The sequence below is a fragment of the Neolamprologus brichardi genome, chromosome 2 (genome assembly GCF_056152115.1).
Source record: "Neolamprologus brichardi isolate AB-2024 chromosome 2, ASM5615211v1, whole genome shotgun sequence".
In the NCBI taxonomy this organism is placed as follows: Eukaryota; Metazoa; Chordata; class Actinopteri; order Cichliformes; family Cichlidae; genus Neolamprologus; species Neolamprologus brichardi.
Window position 1 is genome coordinate 28,256,360 of NC_142105.1, and position 17,512 is coordinate 28,273,871.

A 17,512-nucleotide genomic window follows, 5' to 3' on the forward strand; every position below is an offset into this window, starting at 1 on the left:
ATAGACCTGATTAATATATGTAAACACGTCTTAATTGGTTTTAATTTAAGTTGAGTGCTTTGCTCTTGACTGAAACTCTCTTAAACTATAGATTAATTGTGATGACTTTTGGTTCAGACATTCATGGTAGAAAGACGGTGAAGTTATGATCACTTATTGCAAAACATTGCCAGTGACTTCAGCAATACAGTGGTTTTACATTTGTGGCACAACATTAGAATAACTTGTGCAATGACATTTGTGTCAGGTATTCATGTTTCACTCTGGATCGATGATCTCGTTGCTGATCATTTGACTTCACTTCTTCCAGCAGTAGAAAAACAAACCCTTTGTCTCACAGAACAAAGATCATGGTTCGAACCCAGTCTGGGGCCTTTCTGTCTGGAGTTTGCATTTTCTGTCTAGGTATTCTAGGTTAACTGGTGATCCTAAAGCTTGCTGTTGTCTGTCTCTCTGCATTACTTCTGCAGTAGATTGGCAGCCTCTCCAAGGTGTACAAGGAGTCAGGCCCTGCCACTGCTCTGGATTGGATAAGTGGAAGAAGAGGGATGGACTTTTACTTATTACTACATACCAGTGAAACTAATGACATCATGCTAATTAACCAATAATACCACAGAAAGCCCCAAAGTACAGTGAAAATTGGTAGGTTAGAGTTGTTGCCTTAGTATGTTTCTGGGCATACTAACATACTATGACTTCCGTTATTACCTTCATACCTTTATACTGGTTCAACCAGGCAACTTGATATTTAACAGCATGTTGTTAAGCTGTTGTGAGACTCTGCGGATGTTTATCTTCTGTGACACCATATCTTTCTCTAAATTCCCTCATAAGACAAAAATAATCACATTTGATTCCTTATTATATATTTTTAAAAGATTTCCAACAAATCCGCAGGTTAGTCAGTTTATTATTCCTACAATACCTGAATGCATCACGAGTGCAGGTGGCTCAGGGCGTGGCTTCATCCCCGCGATCGGGGGACTTGTCTGCGCATGCGTTAGCCATAAAAGTGCGTTTTAGAATGATTACTGGTAGCCAGCGGAGAAACAGATTATACGGCTCCACACAACTGTTGTTTTAATCCCCTGAGCGAGGAGATTTAGCAAGAAAAAACACTGGCTTCAAACCCAGCAGCCATATTGTATGGAAAAGCGACGGAAAGACTCCTGTTTTCAGAAAAAAGTCGTTTTCTCAGGCACATCTGTCAAGACTTTTGGGGAGTTTAATTTTCTGCCTCACTGGCGGTGGGTCTCTGTTGCACAGCTAGCTTGGCAGCTGGCTGAGAAATTGAGAGATTGGGACTAGTTTTTTATTTTATTTTAAAACCCTTTTTGCACAATATTGTGTTTATTTCTTTATTGTAATACTGTGAAGCTAACCGCCTAAAAATGAAGGACCGATTGGAGCAGCTTAAAGCGGTAAGTAGTGTTTAGGAAACGTTGAGTTTTCTGAAAGTGTCTCCTTTTACTCATCAATATTGACTCTGTACACTCCGAAAAAGAAAAACGACAATTTTAAGATGTTTGAGGATTTGTAAAATGACATTTTTACACTCTTTGATTTAAACCTTTACCATAAATATGTAGCATATATAAAAAAAACAAAACAAACAACAATAGTGAGATATATGATGATGTAACTCATGTGATGGCTGTAGTGACATTACAGCTTGGATAATGATTGGGAATGGAAGTGCTGGATGAAAGTGATCCAAGACGTGTTTTGTGCATTCACTTCTGAGTATAAGGTTTTAAGTAGAGGTTAATTCTTATTAACTGAACTGCAGCTCAACAGGTCATATTTACCCAAGTAATTCCAGTGAAATTGAGCTTAATTGATATATCCCGGTGTATCGTGGCTAAAAATAACTTAGGTGAGTCACTCTGTTTTCATTGGTATTGATTAACTGTTGCTCGATAAAAGGGAGGACTTTATTATAGCTCTCGAAGAAAGAAGGATCTGGTCCCAGCACCTTGATAATTTGTTTAACTATTTATTTAGAAATGAAGATAATCAGACATTTGACCTATACTCAATTACATGGCATGGCAACTGAGTGCATTTAGCCGTGTTGGCAGGTGGTGGTGAAGAATGGAGAAGAGGGGTGACTTTTTTTTAAGGGACTTTGAGCGTGGTGTAGTTGTTGGTGTCAGATCAGATGGTCTGAGTATTTCAGAAATGCTGAAATGATCTACTGGGATTTTCCCTCAACACCACCTCTAGGGTTTGCAGACAATGGTCTGAAAAAGAGAATGTATCCAGTAAGCGGCTGTTCTCTGGGCGAAAATCCCTTGTTGGTGTCAGAGGTCAGAGGAGAATGGCCAGATTGATTTTAGCTGATGGAAAGGCAGCAGTAACTCAAATGACCACTTATTACAGATGGGCTAAAGCAGCAGAAGACCACACTGGATGTAAATGGTAATGGTAAATGGACTCTTATATAGTGCTTTATACAACATGCAACTTTTCTTTTTTCCTATGCTTATAAGTGCTTTCTAACTGCACACATACTCAACACTCATACTCCAATGGATGCCCTGGAGATCAACTTGTGGTTAGTATCTTGCTCAAGGATATTCGGCATGCAGACTGGGGGAGCCAAGGATCAAACCACCAACCTTCCAATCAGCAGATGACCTGCTCTGCCTCCTGAGCTACAGTCACCCTGGATGTCAATCGTGTCAGCTAAGAATAGAAAACTGAGGTTATAGTTCACACAGGCTCACCAAAATTGGACAATAGAGGACTGGAAAACGTTGCATTATCTGAAGAGTCTTGATTTCTGCTGCAACGTTCAGGTAGTTGGGTCAGAAATTGCCGTTAACAACATGAAAGCATGGATCTTCCTGCATGTCTCAACAGTTAAGGTTGCTGGTAGTGGTTTAGTGGTGTGGGGGATATTGTCTTTACACACTTTGAGTTCCTTAATATCAACTGAGCGTTGTTTACCTGAGTATTGTGTTGACTGTGTCCACTAGAACTTACTTCAGTACCTTTGGGATGCGGTGAAACGAGAGATTCACATCATGGACATGCTGCCAACAAATCTGCAGCAACATTGTGATACAATTGTGTCAGGATGGACTGAAAAGAAGGTTTCTGGCATGCCATGAAAAATCAAGGCAGTTCTGAAGGAATGGGGTTCTAGCAAAGTGGCCAATGGGTCTATATCAATAATGGTGCAGTACAGCGCAAATCTCCCACATTTTCATATCACTTGCCTCTTCTTTTCTGAATTGGGTTATACTGCTGCTGTTGTACAGTAACTCATGATGGTGTGTGTTGAGAGATGTTGTGTTGCTATAGCTACCTAAAACTGCTGGTCAAATATTTGCTGTGTTTTAAAATTGTTTGAGCAGTGGTATTCCTCACCTGCCCCCACTCCCAGATATCTTTATCACAACACAGTTGGCTTTACATTAAAGGAAGTACAGATGTAAGCAGAACTAGTTCAGACATGTGTTTATAAGCAGGCCGTGTGACATTTATAATTTTTCTCCTGCGTCTTTTCCGACTACCTCGACCTGCCTTTACTCCCGTGTTTCTTTATCTTCCCACCTTATCCCCCTGTCTTCATTTCCCTCCTTGAGTTTCCTTTCTAATGTTTAACTTGCCGACAGTAATCTAGGCTGTGTGTGTGTGTGTGTGTGTGTGCGCATTCATGTCAATGTTTGCTTACGCCACTGGCATCATTATCACATCACCTGACGTACTGAAGACCTTGGCACTTTTCTAAACTGTATGAAGCGCAGAATCGTAATTTGCTGAAGTTATTGTTATTGTTACATGTGGCAGCTTATTGGCCAAGCTCCACTTTACGCTGGTTTTATTTGACTATTTTTAGAGAAATACTGAGAGGAGAAGTTGGTAACCTCACTTGTGAGCTAGACTAACATGACTGTTACTTTCTGTTGTTCTGCCTTTCTGTTCCCTCATAGTATTTTCAAATGCACTTTCATTCAAGCTCATCTGGTTTTCAGTTCTGTGTCTTCAGTGATGAGCTGGGGTTCTGGTGCTGCTCCTCTTCCTAACCTGACTGGCACAAATTGTAAATGGAGTGCAGTTACGTAGCACTTTATTAGTCTTATCAGTCACTCAAAGCACTTTACACCCAGTGGTAAAAATGTAACAGCGTAAACCTGCCGTCTTCATTGCCATATGGAGTTTTTAAATCCCTTGTCAGATGCTTTGCATCAACACAACTGCTGATGGACTAAATAGGCTTCTGTCACCACGCTGCTGTAAATCTGACCCCAAGTCCCTGTGCTACTGCTTTTAAAGCTAGCAGCTCATTTTTAAACCATCCCACAGAAAATGCTGTTGCTCAGACAGCAGTAACTAACATTTCTTGTTATTATGGATTTTATCTGATTGTTTTCTGCATTATTTATCGACAAATTGTCCAAAAACTGAACTTCATATTAGCCTGAAGAAACAACAAATCCTTACAAATGACTTTCCAAAGTGGTTTTCTTCTTTTTGCTTGGCTGTTAACTTTTTATTGATCATCAAAACCTCTGTTTTTATATTTGTTTCTTTTTTCTGGTTGGTCGATCTTGTCCTGTAGCTCTACTGGTGCCCACATAGTTTCAACTCCACTATCACTATTCTGTGCTGCGTGTTTGATGTTTTCTAATCGTGATGTCCACTTGATTTAATTTTACCCACTGTGCAGCCATCAAAATCTTAAATGCAATCTTCTGCATGAGATTATAGCTGTCATGCTTTTTGTTTTTTTTATTCTATTTTTTATTTCTAAGCGAGCAAATCTAATTCACCAACAGTCGGGCTGGATTTTGGCTCGCAGCACCATTTAAAGCTCGTGTTAGATATTGTTTCTTATAAACCTTGTTCACCTGTCTAAACATGCCTCCCAAATATGTGACATCTCGCAAACCAATCATGAAGAGTTGGCCATCTCCCAAACTTTAAGCTGAAATGAATCGTAGGAGTTTGATCCAAGAATTTCTTCTTGTCTTCTGAAGTGAAGTAAATTCATATGATGAGCAAGTGAGTTTATTGAGTAATGCTGTTAAAGTTTTCTTGATGACTTGGATAAGGTCACTGCCTCTGACTGTTCCTGTCATTATCACGATGTTTTTACAAGCAGTGGCCTGTGTGTGTGTGTGTGTGTGTGTGTGGTCTTTGGTTGTTTGGTGCACACATTGCTCCCTTTCCTCTGTTTTTGCTGAATGAGAGACACTGGAAGGAAGTGAGCGCTTGGTCTTATCTCACAAGAGCAGAAATGCAGTGTGAGAGTGTGCGTGAGCCTGAGTGGTGCGTTTGATGAATAACTCTCCGAGAGATTCAAAAGCAAGCACTATGTCCTGGAAACTCTCGGTTCAACTACTGCTGTAGGTACGCCAGCCTGAAGCAAATGGTCTCGGCTACATTTGCAATTCAAATTTTAGATGAAGGCTGGAAGGTTAAAGGCCAAGTCTAAAAGTAAGCATTGGTGCAGTTGCAGTAAAGGCTACTGCCTAGAAGGGTTAATGATTACTTTCAATACTGATGAATCTGCTGATTATTCTCTCAGTTAATCATTTTTGTCTGTAAAATGTCAGGAAATGTTGAAACTGTCCAGAAACTGAGGACTGCAAAAGAAAATGCTTACTGTTTGAATATGACAGTGAAAAGAAGCACAACAGGAGCAGAGGACAGGTGCAGCGTGAATGAACCGTAATATTTATGGAGCTTACTATTGTAAATACTGTGTGTGAGTCAGATGATATGAGATCAGAGGCATCAAACCGATGACGTCTTAACATTTTCCAAGCCTCGACTTTGACCTGGGTGCACACCTGAAGAGCCAAAGGTTTCACAAATTAATTAAAATACAAATTCCAAAATGATAATATATAAGACGGTTATTTGTGAAATGGGCCTCTCCATAACATACAACACCCAAACCTCAGATAATATACAGCAAATACATCTTTAATTTCCAACATACATTATTATACTAACCAAATCAGTGCTTTGAAGCTTATTCCAAATTTGTGGACCTCTGCAGGTCACCTGTTACAAAGCACAAACTCTGGACAAATGCCTGGAACAGCTCATCGGGTGTCTGATCAGAATATATTTAACTTAAAAGCAGAAGTAATTAGAAGGGAGGAAGCAAATAGAGCTGCTTTTTCTTTTCTCGCTTTATCAAACGCAGTCACGGCGTGGCCGTGATGTCCGTTCACTCTGCCTCAGTTTTGTTAAAGTCAGCTTAGAGTGAAAATTGGTTGACATCTTGGAGCCTGCCTCTGGTCCTAGATGTTAAATATTCACTGCCAGTGCTTGGCGCGTGCGTAGCAAACCATCAGTGCTGACTTGTGTTTACTGCCCGTCAGTTGTGACACATATAGTCAGCAGCGAGAAGCATTCTGATGAAATGCTTGATGTAAACTGATTAGGGTCAGGCTGAGCTGCTAACCAGGAAGCAATTTCATTAGTATAGCTTTGCATGGAGGCTCACGGTGTTCGGTGGCTTTTCCAACCCAAACAGAAAAACTTCAGAAAAAAGAAATTAAACAGAAAATCTCTCTAAAATAAATGTGTAAAGTTGTAAATTAAATTAAACTAATTGTATTGTTTTGACTCTACTTTGTTTAAAGAAAGCACAGCTGCTTATTTATTTATTTTTTTAATTTAATATATCGTCTAGCAGTGTGATTTGAATACACTTCCTTTAATGTTGTTTGAGGTTTCGTATTTACCCTGCAGATAGAGATATCCGTCTTCTCACCAGACTCCAGCCAGTTTGTTTAGCTTGACGTTGAGATGGGAAATACTTCCCTTAGCAGCACCTCTAAAGATCACAACTAACCACATTATAATCCATGCGAGGACCAAAGTGTTGAAGTTTCAGGGTGTGGTTTTTATAGGTGAATACCAGACTTAACTTCTGGCTGGGAACAGGAACTTCCTGGAGCCTCCACTGCTGACCTAATTTTTTTTTTTTTTTTTTTTTAAGTTTGCACCGGTGTTAAAGGTTTAATTTAAATACTGTTATTGTAAGGTTTTAGAGATACAGAAAATAACAATGGACTCGGACGTAGCTTTGAATTATTTAAACAGAGGTTTGGAGCCCCCAGGGGGATGCTGGGTGTACACTGCTAGTTGGATCAGTAGATTGGTTTTGAACCATGGCTGGTTTGTTATGTCATTATTTATTTATGTATTCTTTTTAGCTATCTAATTGCAAATATCATGGCAAACATACTTTATTGCTAAAGTAATATGTAATACATGAGAAAAGTCTTAGATGGGTTAGAGCTACAGGATGATCCAACTGTTATAAAATAGCTCAGTTGCATGGATGACCTCCACATGCCTGTTTGCACTCCAGACAACTACTGGGCATCCTCTGGATGTCATCCTCCCAGATCTTGATCGTGAAATCTGCAAGCTAGTCTGTGGTGCTGTTTGACAGTGTTGGAGGCACTGATATCGAGGTTATTCTTCTGCAAGACCCAGCAGTTCATTTTTGTCCTCTGTCGTTGACATGAGTCTGAGACCTCTATGGAGTCTAGGGGAAATCCTGGGCTTTCCATTGATGTTACATGTGTGGCGGCTGGGTTAACAGAGCACATGGACTTTCTTTTCAAAATGACAGAAACTGCAGCTTCCACATTTTATGGCTTTGAAGGAGGTTAAATTATACTTTTTTTGCTAATATTAAGATTCTGGTGTTTGAGCTTAAATTGTTTGTTCAAGTTGAGTCTTAACTTTGATTTGGTGGGATTTCAGAAATGTACAGTATTTTTACCCCTTGTAAAACAAATCTTTTAATTAGTGTACCTTGTAGTGGACTGCAGGACTTACTACCTCACATTTTCAACCAATGTCACTACTTCAGGACACATGCTTCACATGCACACACAAGCTAAGAGTTTTATTTTTTCTTTTATCCTGTTGATTTATGTAACTAATAATAATGTGCTGAAACTGCACTAAACTACCTCTCCATACTGAAATGAGGTCGAAATTGTTTTTTTGCATGAAACATGAAAGCAGGACAACGCTGCCCACAATCACCAAACAGGAAGTCATCTGATTAAAGTTGTATAAACTCAGTTTCAACCCTTTTGTCTTCTTGCAGGTTGTTGTAAGGGATTTTGAATAGTTAACATTTTACTGATGTCCTAAACAAATGGCTGGTTTTGGATTAAAAATTAATTTTAGGGAGTTTTGCATGGACCTTTAATGCAGTGCAGTGTTAACAGCGCTGGTTTTCTTTCTGGCAAAGCCCCAAAATATGAATTAAATAATTAATACCATAATTGTGCAGCAACTAGTCGGCTCTTAACCTAAAGACAACAGGTTGACAAGGAAACTTTTTGGATGGGCTTGTTCTACATGAAGAATGAAAGCCATTGAGAAACATAGGGCCTGCGGGCCTACCACCTCACGCTCTTAGTCCTGCTCTTTCTGTTTATTCTTATAGGTGTGTGATCAAGATGATGATGATGTGGAGATTGCTGTGGACAATGCAGGCTTTATGGATGAGTTCTTTTCTGAGGTAAGTGCTGCTATGGGTGTATGTATGCACCGAGTGTGATTGTTTTGCTTCGCTTGCATTCACGAGGACCTGCGTGTTCTAAGATGGTGTGATTTGCATGTGTTTGCCATTTGCGGTGTGTCCTTGTGTTACAGATCGAGGTAATCCGAAACAACATTGATAAAATCGATGAGAACGTGACAGAAGTGAAAAAGCTTTACTCTGTCATCTTGTCTGCTCCCACATCAGATCAGAGTAAGAAATCACCACCAGCTCTGACATTTACTTCATTTTTTTGCGTTACAAAATAACACAACATTGATCAGGAAAGGCATCGGCACTGAAAATCTGCACTATGCTGTATCCTGCACAGAAACACAGGAGGACTTGGAGGCGATCACCAATGACATAAAGAAGTTGGCCAACGGTGCGAGGAACAAACTCAAGAGTGAGTCCTGCTCCCATTTCTACATATAGCCTGTCATTATGAATAACTTGTATGTTTATTGGATTAGTAAACAAGTGAATAGTGGTGTTACATTGAATCAGTTCAAGGTTGTTTAAGTGAAGTAACTCTGCCTTCTTCCCAGCCATTGAGAGGAATCTGGAGTCAGAAGAGCAGGAGAGGGTGTCGGCTGACACGCGGATACGTAAATCACAGGTAAATCATCTCCTTCTGAGAAAGCACTTTGCTTGTAAACTTCCCCCTCATGCTGGGCGTTGTATGTGAGATTGATTGTTTTCTGATGGTCTTATTTGTTGTATTTTAGGTAAAAGTGGGTAAAGAGAGAATTAAGAGAAGAGGGTGCTTGTTAATACTTCTGCTTTAAGACTAAAATATTCAATTTCAATCAATCAACAACAGTTGCTTCAAGGTGCTTTATATAGTAAGGTAAAGACCCTACAACAGTACAGAGAAAACACAGAAAACTCCAACAATAAAATGAAACCCTATGAGCAAGTGCTTTGGCGATTGTGGGAAGGAAAAACTTCCTTTTAACAGGAAGACACCTCCAGCAGAACGAGGTTTGGGGCGGGGCAGCCATCTGCCGCAACTGGTCAGGCGTGAGGGGAGGAAGACGGGACAATTACACATGTCTTTGTCTTCAGGTTTCTGCATTCATCATTTAAAAGTGTTACTTATAAGCTCTTTCGTTGTTATTCTGTTACCTCCCAGCATGCAGTGCTGTCTAGGAAGTTTGTGGAGGTGATGACAAAGTATAATGAAGCTCAGGTGGATTTCCGGGAGAGGAGTAAAGGACGTATTCAGAGACAGCTCGAGATCAGTGAGTCACAACGACACCAACAAAGACATCTGACGGTTCCATTGTCGCCTTTGTCATTAATCCCGCTCCTTTTCCTTTTCCCCTTTCCTCTCCAGCTGGAAAAGCAACTACGGATGAAGAACTAGAGGAGATGTTGGAGGGTGGTAATGCTGCTGTGTTCACTGCAGGGGTAAGAGTGTGCGTTTGTGCACGTTTATGCATTTTCCTTAACGTTAACTCCACCATGATGTGGTTGAACTGTGAAAGCCGAGTTGTCAGTTTCTCAGTAAAACTTAAACTGCTTGTGTCAGCTAATTATTGGCGCTTAGGAGTCGACCTGACTCGCACTCAGTCTGCTCATGACACACTGAGATAAGGAGCATTGTGTTGTGTTGCTTTGGCTACACGCAGCAGCTGGAAAAACTTGAAAATGTAGCCAAGATTCTCTAAGCTCACGTTGATAAAAAATACACAAGTAGGGAGGAATTTCTTGCACAAGGACGCACAGCTTGACTTGATATTTTCAGATACGGCGTCTCACATTCCTGTAACAAACAGGCTAGACTTTGACCTCACTTAACTGTTAAAGACTCCAACTGCTGGGCAGGACGGGACTGTTGTGTAGTGGTGTCCTTGAATAGATTTTAGATTTTTAGGCTGTATCACAACAACTGTTTTCTAGCTTGGTGCCGTATTAAGTGAATACACATTGATTTGAATCAATGCCAAATATTCATTTAGCCACCTGTGTTTAAACTGATGCTGTTCGGTAATGTTAAGCCTCTCCTTTGCACAGATTGTAGACTCGGGGATCTCCAAACAAGCCCTGAATGAGATTGAAGCCAGACACAAAGACATCGTCCGTCTGGAGAGTAGTATTAAGGAGCTGCACGATATGTTTGTAGACATTGCCATGCTGGTTGAGAGCCAGGTACGCTCCTCTGCATCCACCTGCCTGTCATTTCATTCTAGTTATTTGCTTGTTCATTCATTGAATTCATCCTTAAATCCTCTCCATGGCTTTGTGTTCAGCCCTCATTGTATCCAACTCTTTGCACATCATTACTCTGTTTACTCTTTTCCAGCTGTATGTCTTTCCTTTACTCTTTGCGCTCTTCTGCCACTGTCACCTCCATCCCATCGCTCTGCGTTAACGGTACCAATACAAATGCATTAGTGAATAAATCATCAAGGTCAACAAACGTCTAACTAGCTGGTACAGGGACATTACTGTTAGCCTCTTAACTAAATATAACCACATATTTCTTGTTGCTTGCAAAATGCTGTCTGAGGAAAAGGCTTTGTAAGGTAAGGGTTGTTGTTATGCACATGTTTCATGTTGTGCTGTGAGATTGTTTTGGATATTTTTTTCCTGCCAGTTTTAATTCCAGTTTTACGTTTGAAAGTTTGAATTACAGAAGAGAACTAGAAGGGTGCTTGCAGAGCTAATTCTCCACCAAGGCTGATGTCCTGGATCTCTCTTTATAGATCTTTATATGAGGCTATAAAAAGTGATTCAAGTTAAAATTAAATGTCAGAATTCAAAACAAACCCCTAAGATTCTCAGTGCAGGTGTTGGCAATCTAACTGTTCAGTGAACATTGTAATACCCCTCTAACCGGATTTATTCCTCTGTATTTAACCCAATCTGCTTCTCATTTCTGCTTAAGTGTCAGTACCTTACAGAATGTTGCATGTTTTTCAGGGTGACATGGTAGAAAACATAGAGCAGAATATATCCAAGTCGGTGGACCACATAGTAGCAGCAAAGGAGCAGACCAAAAAAGCTGTAAGGTATCAGACCAAAGCACGCAAGGTAATGTCTTTCTTTTTTTTTCTTTCCAGTCATAGCACCAAGCCGCTTTTGTCTTTTTTTCCCTGCTTATCTTCTGTACACTGTTGCACTCCTCACTGTTTGCCACACTTAAACCACATAGTGTGCCTACATATCCTCCCTTCACCAGGTCTCTCTCACCCTCCCTCACCCAGTACTCGCACACGTTGCCATTCGCACCAACCGTTGCATTGCTGTTGCTTGTCTTTTTCTCTCTCTTTCTGTTTAATTTCACTGCTACGTTTCTTTACCTCTGATGCCGTTTACATCAGGGTGGAATGATTGACAGGATCGAGAGCAACATGGACCAATCGGTGGGCTTTGTGGAGCGCGCTGTTGCAGACACTAAAAAAGCTGCAAAGTTTCAGCAAGAGGCTCGCCGTGTGAGTGATAATCATCGAAAACAATGGTCAGGTTTCCCAAAAGCACTGGAATTATTTATTTAATAACTTTGCATTTACAAATCTAGTTGGTTCTGAACAAGCAGGACAAAGATTAAAAATTACAATTAAACAGAATAACTTTGACACCATGGGACAAAAAAACTGCATTCTCCAGCCTGACTGATTGTGAATTAGAATATGTTCAGCATATGGAAATGTAGTCTGCTTTCTTCGGTCTCATGTTGAGCAGAACCTAATGAAACTGCACCGTCATGCAGGTGTAATGCAGGTTGTACAGGGTAGTAAACCCTGTAAAAAGTCCTTCAGGCTAAACAAAAACAAAAAAAATATTGTCAAGAAAGAATTATCTTAACTTTTGAAGTCTAAGTCATCATCAGTGAAAAGTGGTCTAAGGTAAGTCTCAGATGTACTTTGACCTCTGAGACTTGATTTCAAACATAGAAGCTTGACCTTCAACATTTACATGTTAGTGACTCATTAAATGCAGTTATAGGGGTTTTTCTGAATTTTGTGCCAGAGGTAATCACAGTCCACAATAAGCTGTTCAAGCAATAATAAAACAAAAATAAATTAAAGATGTCTCCCAGTCTCCACTGGTTAACCTTCCTTTTCATGTTTAGACTTTCAGTTTACCCTGTTCAGCCTGGCAGGTGCCCTTAAAAGATCTGTAACATTAACTCCCCTAATTTAGATTTACACACACTGATAGCATTAACTACTGTGGAGATGATACAGCTCTGTTAACTACCATTGGATAGCATACCATCAGTGTGTGGGATGGTTAAAAACAAACAACCTGTCACAAGCTCTTGTGCGGTGTCATTTCCTGTCCTCAGAAGGATCCATCCCAGAGAGGCCTGCACACAGTCCTCAACCCCAACAATCGTCAAGCAGGAGTCCTGAAGGCAACTCCTGCTCATGGTTGTTTTTTATTTTCAGGTTGGGAATAGTTGGAATTCCTCTTCCACTAGAGGATGCTTTTGGGAAACCTGTTTGAAGACCATTCCCACCTCCCCCTGTGGTGACTTGTGCTCTCCGATCCCCTCTACCTGCTCCGTTACACCCTGTGGCCTGTGGAACCCTGTGCTTTAAACACCACTGTGACCTGCCCAGCAACACCTAGCAGAATAAAAAGCATCCTCCCTCCCACCAACACACACACACACACACACACACACACACACACACACACACACACACACACACACACACACACACACACACACACACACACACACACACACACACACACACACAGAGCTTCTTTTCTTTCTGTCCTTTCTCTTCAGCTTCATCCTCACTGTGTTGATGTGCAGTTTACACATGAAGGCTGTAACCACAACCGCTGCTGTGTCGTAGGGTTGGAGATGTTGTGTGCTTGCTTCTGGCTGCTACAGAGTGTGTGTGTGTGTGCAAAGGCAAGCTGTTGTATTTTCAGGACAACAGACAATAAACCCTGAACCTGTTTCAGTCTTGAGCGATACTAATGTGCAGAGTTTTTGTGGTAAATAAGCCTCAAGAGTAATCGATGTTATCTGATACATCTGCTGTTGTCATATAGTAAAGACCTGCTGTCCTGCTGTTTTTACACTGACATTGGATCTGATAATGTATGTCTTAATTGTCCCCAACAGAAACTGGTGATAATAATTGTGATTGTGGTGATCTTGGTGATCATAGTGGCTCTGGCAATCGGGTTGTCAGTGGGATTAAACAAACGATGATGAGTTATTTGAGTAAGAGAAGCGCTAAGGGTGAGTAATTGAGCAAATAGCTGCTGTATAATGGGTGTGTGTCTGTTAGGCATGCTTTGGGAAGGAGTTTGCACTTCCTTTGAGGCTCAGTGTGTGTTTTCTTACTATCCAGAGGGCTTACTCGAGGTGTGTGTGCTTGTTTGAAGTACTTTGGGTGTGTTGTTGTTCTCCTGTTCTGGGCCTCTGGCCTCTGGTTACTGTAGTGGCGAATTAGTTCCTGCTGGTGTTGAGTTTGTGGGTCATTTCAGTTGTAGGTATCCCATCATCAACACTGTTTCTGTGTATGTTTCTCCCTCTCTGTAGAAGATCATCATTATTGCTGTGGTCTGTGCCGTGGTTCTTCTCATTATCCTCATCATCATCCTCACCCAGACACTATAGGGCTGATCGCTGCCGTCATCTCATCATCTGTGTATTCAACATCCTCACCATTATTCATCAGCCTGCCTGCAGAAGGAAAAACCGATCCTGATCACTCCATATGGGTATAAGAATATTTAACCTGCAGATATTTCCAATCGAATAAAACACACTGAGGGTCTCCCTCACTTTTGGACAATTGAGGATGTTCTCCTGCGAATGAGGAAACGAGACCAAAGCTGACATATGAGGTACATTGTCTATTGTACCTCTGTGAAGGCGAAAAGGGAATTGGGAAACAAAACATCACTTCAGTGTCACTAAACATTTCACTGTTCAACATTTGCTGCCAAAGAATCAGCTGGGAAGCGTTTGTCATCTGAAAGCTTTCAGAAGCACATAAACCCCCTGATTTCTTTGAGCCTTGATTTGATTTTATGATTGAAAATCTCCCCAGTGAACTTTCAGTGCTGTGGGATTTCTTTTTGTTGTTGCTGTTGTTAGGGTTTGGGGAGTTCCAGCACTTTAACATTTCCAAATGCGTAGCTCAGATATCTGTAATTATCACTGGTTGTTAAAAAAAACAAAAAAAAAAACAAATATGAAGGACTGCACTTATGGGAACACATTTCATGAACTTACAGGCGCGTGTGATGAACGCTCATTACTTGCTTACTTGTAGCAGCTGAAATTTGATCCTTTTCACAACCCAAACCAAAGCTTTTACATGTATAGACACAGTTACTCCTCCTGTTAAAGTGCTGTAGAAATCTTTCAATGCCAAAGGAGTTTTAGAGAGTCTGGTAGTAACACTAGTGGTTTGTTTCCCGTAAGTGCCAGAATAGTCTTTTTGTATTTATTCTACTGTTCTAAGACATGTTGCTTATGACGTCACATACAAATGGGCACTCTGTAAAGTATCCTTGGCTAGTCTTGTCTTACTACTGGGAGATGCCTTAACAGGCATATTTTAGGTTTTACTACTGAGTTGCCAGTTTTAGACACAGTCCTGCAGTACATCTGATGTTTGCGAAGGTGATAATGTTCAGTTTTTGTTTACACAGCCTTAGGATGTAATGGTTTGACGTTTTTAACAGAGGCTGTATGTGTGCTGCTCTTTACTTCATAGGTGTGTCTAATATTTAGACTGCCCTCATTTGTGAATGTGGGGGGTGGGGACAATATTACAAACACCTCTTACTGTAACCAGTTCATCTGCACCACAAAGTACGTCCTCCAAAAAGCCCATTGAGTCTTAATGAACAATTTCAACTAAAATGAACATTATACCTCCTTTTTTTATTTAAAGAAGTCATTTTAATGTACATAGAAAACTTGTATTTTCAAAAAAAGCACGATGCACAAGACGACAGGATTTTTGCAGGGCTGTGTATTAGATCACATTAGCTTTAGCAACATGTACCTCCCTGTTGGATTCAGTAATGGTTGTCCATCATCATTTCATTCATTTCATTTCAGACAGTCTTTGGAACTGACAGTTTACCAAACCAAAGTGCACAGGTTGTCATCCAGTGGCTTTAACAGGGTAATTAAAGCACGTGATTCCAGCCGTACATAAAATCAGTACCAACCAGTCATGAGGAGAAGCCCTGACATAAGGGAGTAGGCCGATTTCAGTAAAACAATGTTGTAATTTAAGCATGAATTAAATTTTAAACTGTGGTTTTGTATGAAGCACTTGAAAATGAGAATCCCGCAGCATCATCATCATTTAGGGGCACAATCTATTTTATTTGAGTCGTTGGCGCAGACTGGAACATAAGAGAAAATTGAAGCTTTTTTTTTACCTGTGTAAATGTCGATGATTTTATCAGAAATTAAAGATTTTGTGTGTTAAATTACCCAGTGTTTATTTGTCGTGTTTGACTTGCAGAAATTGAATTATGTAACTGAATTTTACACATTCTGATGACTGCTTGTTGCAAAGTGGTGTGTGTGTGTGTGTGTGTGTGTGTGTGTGTGTGTGTGTGTGTGTGTGTGTGTGTGTTTTATTGGAGTGTAGTAGCTGCTGTCAGCATGTTAACCACAGTGTTGCAAAGTACAGCTTTTAAAGACTGGTGCACACGTGTCAAAAAAGGGGGTAAGTCGTTTCACCTTTCCTGTCTCTTCACACACACAGTTACACACAAACCTCTATAACCCTTTGTTCTGCTTTTGCTCAATTGTTTCCTCAAACCAGTGTCGATCAATGTTGATAATTGCGTCGGCTTGCAAAGTAAAGCCTGATTCCTCTCTTTGTCGTCTGACTGTGTGTTTCTGATTGCGTCTCCAGAAAAAGATGATGATTACATTGTGCTGTGCCATCATTGGGATCGTTGGGTTCTCCTATCTCTACAGCTTCTTCTCATAAAAAATGTTTTACACAGGTAAAAGACAAAAAAAACACCTGCATCAGCCTTTCAGTGCTATTGTTTATGCGGACTCTCTGAATGCTTAAAGACTGCATTTCTTTTGTCTCTGTGTGGTGTTTCTAGGCACGAAGGATTTCTCCAAAAATTAGGAATATTTCCCTGATGCTCCTTCACACCCCCCCCCCCCTATTTATATACAATAAAGTATTTAAAAACAAAAAAATCACATCCGTCCCATTCACTTTCCCTTTTTATTATTAATTGAAGTGTAAACAATTTTCTTGCTGTATGAAGTGTTTGAAATGTATTGTGTGTCGGTGTCTCAGCCTGACTGTTCAAAGCCAGGTGACTTGACTCGTGATTTGTAATCGTATACTCTACCGCCTCCTGGTGGTGCATCAAGAGAAAACCCCATATTTAGAGAAATTATCTTTTTCAGGATAAAATAAAACTTCGGAAGAACACATTTTAATAATTTTCTTTTCTTTCTTTCTTTTTTTTTTTTAATCTATATATTTAATTATTTTACTGTCTCGGCTCCAAAATGATCTGTTCCAAGGTGTCCAGTTTAGTGGTATTTTCTGGCCTGTTTGTCATAATTATGATTAAAAATGTGCGTGACTTTGTGTGTGAGATCTGTCTGATGGTGTTTTCCGTAACAGCGGCTGTCAGTCGCTCACTGGCTGTGTTGTCTCAGTAAAGCCTGTTATGTAATAAAATTTCTGTGCGTTACATCAAGTGCTGTGTGCGGCTCGTTTCTTGCATGAGGCTCAGCTGATCGCCTCTTTGCATGGAGGGATCCCGATGACCCTGACTTGCATAGAATCGGCCGTGTGGAGCTATTTTCCTATGTCAAAGACGTAAATGCAGCAGCCGATATAAGCACGACTTTGCATCCGCGGATGAGGAGCCTTCCTGACCTCGTTTTATCCCCATCTCGCTGTTCTTCCTAACCAGCTGCAAGCCCCGCCCAACCACACGATGCGGGGCAAGCAGTAGATGAGGGTGCGCTCGTTTTCCTGTTCT

The 17,512-nt window shown here is 40.6% G+C and overlaps 1 protein-coding gene across 6 annotated transcripts; it reads left to right on the forward strand.

Moving 5' to 3' along the window:
* The first annotated feature begins 1,028 nt into the window (after positions 1–1,028).
* On the forward strand, positions 1,029–17,218 carry stx3b (syntaxin 3b). 6 transcript variants are annotated; one of them, XM_087850278.1, is made up of 11 exons: positions 1,029–1,424; positions 8,444–8,518; positions 8,653–8,752; positions 8,871–8,945; positions 9,088–9,158; positions 9,675–9,783; positions 9,879–9,952; positions 10,559–10,693; positions 11,869–11,979; positions 16,408–16,501; positions 16,610–17,218. In XM_087850278.1, exons 1-10 carry the CDS (start codon positions 1,395–1,397, stop codon positions 16,483–16,485), a joined length of 858 nt encoding a protein of 285 aa, XP_087706404.1. In that variant the 5' UTR covers positions 1,029–1,394; the 3' UTR covers positions 16,486–16,501; positions 16,610–17,218. The 6 variants fall into 6 exon arrangements, 5 of the variants coding, with proteins under 5 accessions (XP_087706404.1, XP_006781425.1, XP_087706393.1 ...); XM_006781362.3 differs by lacking the exons at positions 11,869–11,979; positions 16,408–16,501; positions 16,610–17,218 and adding exons at positions 11,468–11,578; positions 13,635–13,754; positions 14,058–15,976; XM_087850267.1 differs by lacking the exons at positions 11,869–11,979; positions 16,408–16,501; positions 16,610–17,218 and adding exons at positions 11,468–11,578; positions 13,635–15,976.
* Positions 17,219–17,512: the final 294 nt, after the last annotated feature.